The sequence below is a fragment of the Natator depressus genome, chromosome 7 (assembly GCF_965152275.1).
Source record: "Natator depressus isolate rNatDep1 chromosome 7, rNatDep2.hap1, whole genome shotgun sequence".
NCBI classification, from domain to species: domain Eukaryota; kingdom Metazoa; phylum Chordata; order Testudines; family Cheloniidae; genus Natator; species Natator depressus.
In genome coordinates, this window is record NC_134240.1 from 1309407 (window position 1) to 1316191 (window position 6785).

A 6785-nucleotide genomic window follows, 5' to 3' on the forward strand; every position below is an offset into this window, starting at 1 on the left:
TGAGTCCTGTGTCAGCCGCTCCGTTCTCTTGCCCAGGATCGGTGACAGGCTGACAGGCCTATAATTACCCAGCTCGTCCCATTTACTCTTTTTAAAACCTGTCACAATATGAGCTTTCTTCCAGTCCTCTGGAACTTCCCCAGTGCTCCAGGACTTACAGAAAATCCGCATTAACTGTCCAGCAGCAGCTCGTCAGCCAGCTCTTTTCAAACTCTTGGATGCAAGTTATCTGGACCTGCTGATTTTAAAATGTCTGACTTTAGTAACTTCTGTTCAACATTCTCCAGAGATACTGGTTTGTGGGTAGTAGCAGCGTGACTGGATGAAGCAAAGGTGGTAAAGGACTCCTAACGGAGGGTGCAAGACGCCATCAGAAGGCGCTTTGCGCTAATATCCGATATTACCAAACTGGCTGCTGGTTGTTTGGCTCATCATGGGGGTGTACTGTGTTTTTCTAGGCTGACCTGCAAGGAAACCTACGGGGTGCTGAAAGTTTTCTTGGGAAATGTGATCCATGATGCCGTCACTTACCCTGGCCATGCTAAATGGAAGCCGATGATGGCCAGGGACATGGTTTATGCTCTGAAATGACTGGGTCGTACTTTCTAAGGATTCAGTGGCTAAGCCTTGCCCCTGCTTTACCTGTAAAGCCAAACCATCCAGAGAGAGGTGTGGCATGGAAGGCGTGTTATCCCCACAGGAGACTGTGTTCACAGGGTTTTCCACCAAATACAGAGCAGAAATATTTATAGAACTCCTCTCCCTTTTCTGCATGTTTATTGTGAATTCTACCATGTCCATCTAGTAATGGACCACTACCATTGTCAGGATTCTTTTGGTCCTAATACACTTCAACTCCTCCTTATTGTCCTTAACTCTGCAGGCCATAGATTTCTCCTTGTGTCCCTTTGCTTCCCTTACCAAGTTTCTACAGTTCCTAGCTTCTGATTTATATTGATTACTATCAACTGCCCCTTTCTTCCATTTGTCGTGTAGTTTTTTAAAATGTATATAATACATATAGTTACCTTCACTTCCCCTCTGAACCAGGTTGGAGTCTTAACCAATGCAGCCTTCTTCCTTGCGTGTGGCTTTTTGAGCGCCCAGGACAGTGATCAGAAACCATTCCCAATGATCAGGCACGTTTCGGATTAGAATTCTTCCTTCCAGCTGATTGGCTCAGTGTCTGTCTCCCTGAGCTGGACTTGCCCCTGAGTTAACATGAATGCTGAGTTCTGGGGTCAGTCCCTCTTTCTCTGGCCAAGCCAGGCCTAATGTCCGATTCCCAGGGGCTGGATCAACGCTTTTGAAGTGAGGAAATTGCCATGTCAGACAGTACTGGCCTGGCTGTTCAGAGTGTGCCCCCTGCTGGTGGCGTGCTGCGACGACGGCTCTGTGTGCCTGAGCCCCTCCTCCGCTGTAGGGTGCTGCCCTCAGGGCTGTTCCTTGGGAGCCCTCCTGCAGCTCTGGCTGGCTCCGTCTGCGTACCACCCCCTCCTGGGGAGCACTGCGCTGGCACGGACTGCCTAGGAACGACTCTCCCATTGTCGGCAGTGCCCTGTGCTGCTGAACCCCCTGCGGGGGGCCCCAATGCAGGAGCAGGGCTCCCTGGTGCGCTCACCATTGCCTCAAACCCCGGAGGGGCGCAGGGAGGCGTGGCTGCAGCTCTGGGCTGTCCGCTGCCCGGTCTGTGCCCGCAGGAGAGCGCGGGCCTGGCCCTGGCGGCCACTCTTCTGCCCAGGGCATCCTGGCCCAGCCGCCCCCACCGGCGTGCAGAGGGTTCTGCTGTTGGAGTGGAAAGGGGCCGGGAGTTGCTGCTGGGTCCAGGTCCCTCAGCGCTGCTGCTGGGTCCTTGCCATGTCCTTGGGACGCCGGCTGCTGTCGGCACTCAGGGCTCACTGCCCCAGCCTGCCGTCCACGCCCCCATATGTGGTGCCGCTGGGGCTGTGCTCTGAGCCCCATAGGGGCGCTCGCCCTCCTCGTAACGCTGCTGCCCAGGGCCCTTGGCCTCACGGCTGGGGGAAGATAGGAGCCAGCTGGGTTCTGTCCCCAGGCCAGGGGGGCTATGCTCACTGCACCATGGGCATGCAGGTGGGGAGGGCAGGGCAGGGCTGCCCCCTCTGATCTCCTTGTTCTGTTTGCAGGGCATGAACCCCGTGTCGTTCGGCTCCAGTGTCGCCCCGGAAGGAGGCCCCCCGCTGCCCCCCGCTGGGCTCCCGGATCGCTTTGCCAGCCCCGTAGAGCGCCCCTCCCCGTCCTACAGCAACATGGAGGAAGTCGACTGAGGCGCTGCTGGGGGGGCCGTTCTGTGGCTTTCCCCCTCCTGCCCCGGGCGGGGGGTCCCTGCCCCTCAAGCCGGCCCTGCCATGGCCCCTTCTCAAGCACTTTCCGCTCGGACCCACAAGCTGCCCTGCTGGGTAACGGTTTCATTGGCTGCCAGGCGGGGGCGGTTGGGTAGGAGGGCCTGGGCTCCTTGCTGGGGATCACCTGTCCCCAACCCTCCCTCAGCCTGTGGGCCAAATGGGGACAGAACCTGCTGCTCCTTGGTGGGGCTGGGGCTTTTCCCCCTTCCCCAGGGCCTGGCAGCTCCCTGGCCTGGTAGTTGGCAGGGTGGGTGTGGGGCAGCCCGGGCACTGCCCTGAAGGGCAGGCTCCTGCTGCTGGCCCGGGCCTAGGCAGGGCCTGCCTAGGGAGGCTTTGCCCACTCTCCGTGGTGCCCATGCAGCAGTGGGAGCCTGGCACCGGGGAGAGGGGGTTGCAAAACGGCCCTGCTGCAGTTCTGCCAGTCCAGGCTGGGCAGGGTAAGAGGAAGGCGCGTGCCCCTGGGACAGCCTGACTGGGCACCTGCTCCACCCCAAGCCCCGCAGCTCTTCCCCTGGGCGTGTGCCCCCCTCCCCATTCTCCTGTGCATTGGCCCCTTCTCTTTGGCCCTTGGCACCCGACTGCTGCTGTCTCCCTCGATTCTCCCCAGGCAGAGCCGCTGCCCCCCAGCCGCTGCTCCCCCTCACTTTGTATAAAGTTGGTGTTTGTCTTGAGTCATTAAATTCTACTGAACTCTGTCCGGGGCTGTGGTGCCCGTGTGTGGGGCGCTGGGCCCTGGCCGCCTAAGGGGGGTGCTGCCCTGGTCCTCTGCCGACCCGGAATCGCAGTGAAACGCCCTCGCGCCCTGCAGCGGGCCAGGCCCGAGTCGGGCAGCAGAGGGCCGGGCGTGGGCGCAGCGATGGAGCCCTGCAGAGCCGCTTCTAGCTACAGACCATTTTCACCGGGCTCTGGAGAGCAGCAGGAGTGGGGCTTGGGCTGGGATAGGGGCGGGGGGCTTGCAGGAGGAGTAAGGCTTGGGCTGGGATATAGTGGGGCAGGCCAGGAGTGCGCCCTGGCTGGGGGAGGGGGGTAGGCAGTGCTGGGCTACAGGGTGTGAGGAGTGGGGCCAGGGTTGGGCTAGCGGGGGGAGAGGGGCTAGAGTTGGGCTAGTGGGGGGGGCGGGGCGGGGCAGGAGGAGGGGGGCTGGGCTAGTGGGTGCTTGCCCCCCACACTTTCACAGCCCTGCAGCCCATAGGGGTGGTGCCAGGGGCCGCCCGGCTGCAGCTGCTGCTGGGTCTTGGGGCCCGGGCACAGCGATGGCTCCAGCCGGGCTCTGTCAGTGGGGCGCGACGCCAGACCCCCACGGGTGGACCAAGCCGGGCCAGCCCCAGCTGCTGCCGGAGGTTCTTCCGCTTCGAGTGCTTTGGGGATTGTTTCGGAGCCCTCAGCCTGGGAAGGGGGGCAGGAGCCAAGGGCCAGGTCAGGTGCTGTGGCCCCTTCCATGAGCAGCCGGGGGCAGGAAGGGCCAGGCACCCTGCGAGCAGCCCCGGGGCAGGGACGGCCTGGCCCGGCACCCATCACCCTGGCCTCGGGCCTGGTTCCGCCTCACCAGCCCTGAGGTGGAGGCGCATGGGATTCGCCGAGTCACACTGGGCACAGGGCAGGAAAAGGGGCTCCCCCTCCAAGTCACCTGGGGGGCCGGGCTGGGCTGTGATGTCCCTTCTGAGCCCCCCTGTGTAAATCCCCCCCACGCCGGGTCTGCTCCCTGCCGAGGGGGCCTGTCGGTGCAGGGGGCCCCGGTTGCTGCCCAGGTTTGCTCCAGCCCCCCTGTGGGCTGGCCGCATGCAGGCCTCTGGCACCCCCAGCTGGGAGGGGTCAGGACCCACAGTGCCCAGGGCATCCCCTGCGGGTGGGGCTGCTGTATGAATTCGGGCACTGGACGGGGTGGGGTGGTGGGGTTGCCGGACCTGGTCCTGCCCAGGGCAGTGGGTGCTCACAGGGCACTGAGCCAGCCGGGGCAGGAGCGAGCCATCGCCACCCCCTTGGGCCCATGGGCCCCATGAACATCCCCATCCCCGAGCGGGAGATCTGGACCCACCAGCTGGATTTCATCATGTCCTGCATGGGCTTCGCCATGGGGCTGGGCAACATCTGGCGCTTCCCCTACCTATGCCACAAGAATGCAGATGTGGGGGGCGGGGGGAGGTGGAGAGCTGGGTATTTCTCCCAGCTGGCCAGGTCTGGGGGCTGCCCAGGCACCTGGTGTGGGAAGCGAGCAGTCCCCTATGCACTGTAGGCCCATGCAGAAGGGGGTCCCTGGGTCCCTGCAGGGATTGCACCCCACAGCTCTGAGCTCCCCTGCAAAGCTGGCCCCACGTGTGGCTCTAATCCTCATAGAGACCACTTAGCGCCTTTTGTCAGTCGATCTCGGAGCCCCTCGCAATCGGCAGTGCCTGCGGCCTCGCACCCCGTTCCCTGGGAGGGGAACTGAGGCACAGCGAGGCAAAGGGACTGGCCCACACTCACAGGAGTCAGGAGCATCTGCCACGTCTTAGGCCTGGATCCTAAGCCCCACGCCAGCCTTCCCCGCGCCCCACGGGCTGGTGGGCTCAGGACTCAAGCTCAGCAGCACGAGGCTGCCCCAGTCCTTCGATGGGAGCCCCACGGAGAGCCAGGGGCTGCAGGGAGCAGTGGGGATGGTGGAAGCCATTAGGGGGTGTCCCTGGCAGTCATCACTGAGCCTGAGGCCCCACTGCCATGCTGGGGGCCTGTGCTGCAGGAAGCGGGAGTCAGAAGGGGGCGCTCTCCCCTGGCAGGCAGGGCTGGCCCCATGGCGGTGTTAGGGGGTGCTGTGCTGCGGGGAGCGGGCGCTCTCCCCCGGCAGGCAGGGCTGGCCCCATGGTGGTGCTAGGGGGCGCTGTGCTGCGGGGTGGGGGCAGCAGGGGGCGCTCTCCCTTAGCAATGTGTCCTGAATTGATACTCTCAGTTGTGTTCCGCCAGAGGCAGTGTCCTTACACCCTCCAGGATTATGTGGCCGGGGTCGATGTTAATGGAAGTGCCAATGTTCTCGCTGATGCTTTATCACAGAAAGGGGGCCCTGAACATCCCCAGGTCACTGGCTGAAGTGGCTCCCACATAGTTCGGTCTCGAAGGGGGAAGAGATGTGATGGAGTGGGAGTTTTTCATAATATTTTGTATGATGACTCTGTGTCCGATGAAGTGAGCTGTAGCTCACGAAAGCTCATGCTCAAATAAATTTGTTAGTCTCTAAGGTGCCACAAGTCCTCCTGTTCTTTTTGTGTGTGCATCAGTTTCCCGTTGTGACGAAGCGGGACTGTTCTTAACATTTCCTCTGAATAGTGTGGGGGTGCCTCAGTTTCCCCTAGGCAGTTCTTAAGTATCTAGGGGTGGGGTAAGGGTGTATGATTGTTGCAGAGCCCTAGAGAGCAGGTGTGTGCAGGGGTCTGGACACAGAGAATGGCCGACACCCTGTTTCCTGGCCACTGATGGCCTGGGCCTTCCCCCCTGCAAGGTGAGAGCTAAAGGGTTGGAGAACAAAGGAATCAGGTGCCCTCCTGGCCCGGGAAAGGGACAAAGCCCAGGGGAGGAGGGGCTGGAGGGAGTTTCAGTTTGGGGCTGGCTGGGACATGGAGTGAAGGGCAGACGTGGTTGTCTGGCTCACTGCCCCCCAGAATGGACCCAGCTGAGGGGTCCTGTTCTCTGCACCTACAAGCTCTGTGGTAGACCATGTCCCTGTCGTCTAATAAACCTTCTGTTTTACTGGCTGGATGACTGCGGAGTTGCGGGGCAGGACCCTCTGGCCCCCCCAGGACCCCGCCTGAGCAGACTCGCTGTGGGAAGCGCACGGAGGGGCAGAGGAGGCTGAATGCTCCGAGGTCAGACCCAGGAAGGTGGAAGCTGGGTGAGCTGTCTGTCCTGCAGACAGGCTGCTCCCCGAGAGGAGACTTCCCCAGAGTCCTGCCTGGCTTCATAGGGAGCAATTCCAGAGCATCGCCCAGGGACACCGTGACAACTGGTGGCAGAGGTGGGATGTACTGCACCCCGTGGATGGCGCTTCCTGCAGTAAGTGACTGGGGAGCAGTAAAACGAAGGGGGATTGACGAAGACCAGGCGTGCTGAAGGCTCAGAGAGGAGCGGTTTCGGGGGGCGGTTAACCCCTGGGAGTGTGTGACCAGCGAGAAGGACTGTGCAGTAATGGGGTCCCCCTGGGGACTGTGGTGAGCAGTCTCGGAACGGAGGAGTCTGCAGCTCGACCCTGGCAAAGAGGTGGTGACCTTGAGAAGGGCTGGCACACTAGGGGTTCTCCCTGTCACCGTCTGCTGAAGAAGGACATTGTAACCCTGTGCAGAAAGAGAGGGTTGAGCATTGGGAAGTTCACCAAAGCACAGTTCATCGTGCAGCTGGAAGAGGATGACCGCTCTAAGGAACAGATTCCTGACCCCAGCTGGGGCTATAGCAGGATCT

At 61.5% G+C, this 6785-nt stretch overlaps 1 protein-coding gene across 2 annotated transcripts in view; it reads left to right on the top strand.

The window, feature by feature from the left end:
- USP19 (ubiquitin specific peptidase 19) overlaps positions 1-2988 on the top strand; it is a 45465-nt gene extending 42477 nt beyond the window's left edge. Inside the window, exon 26 of one of the 2 annotated variants that reach the window (XM_074957299.1) lies at positions 2145-2988. In XM_074957299.1, coding sequence (XP_074813400.1) covers positions 2145-2285 — 141 coding nt within the window. In that variant the 3' untranslated portion in view covers positions 2286-2988. The remainder of the gene's footprint in view (positions 1-2144) is intronic. The other variant, XM_074957298.1, reaches the window with a different exon arrangement.
- The last annotated feature ends 3797 nt before the right edge of the window (positions 2989-6785 follow it).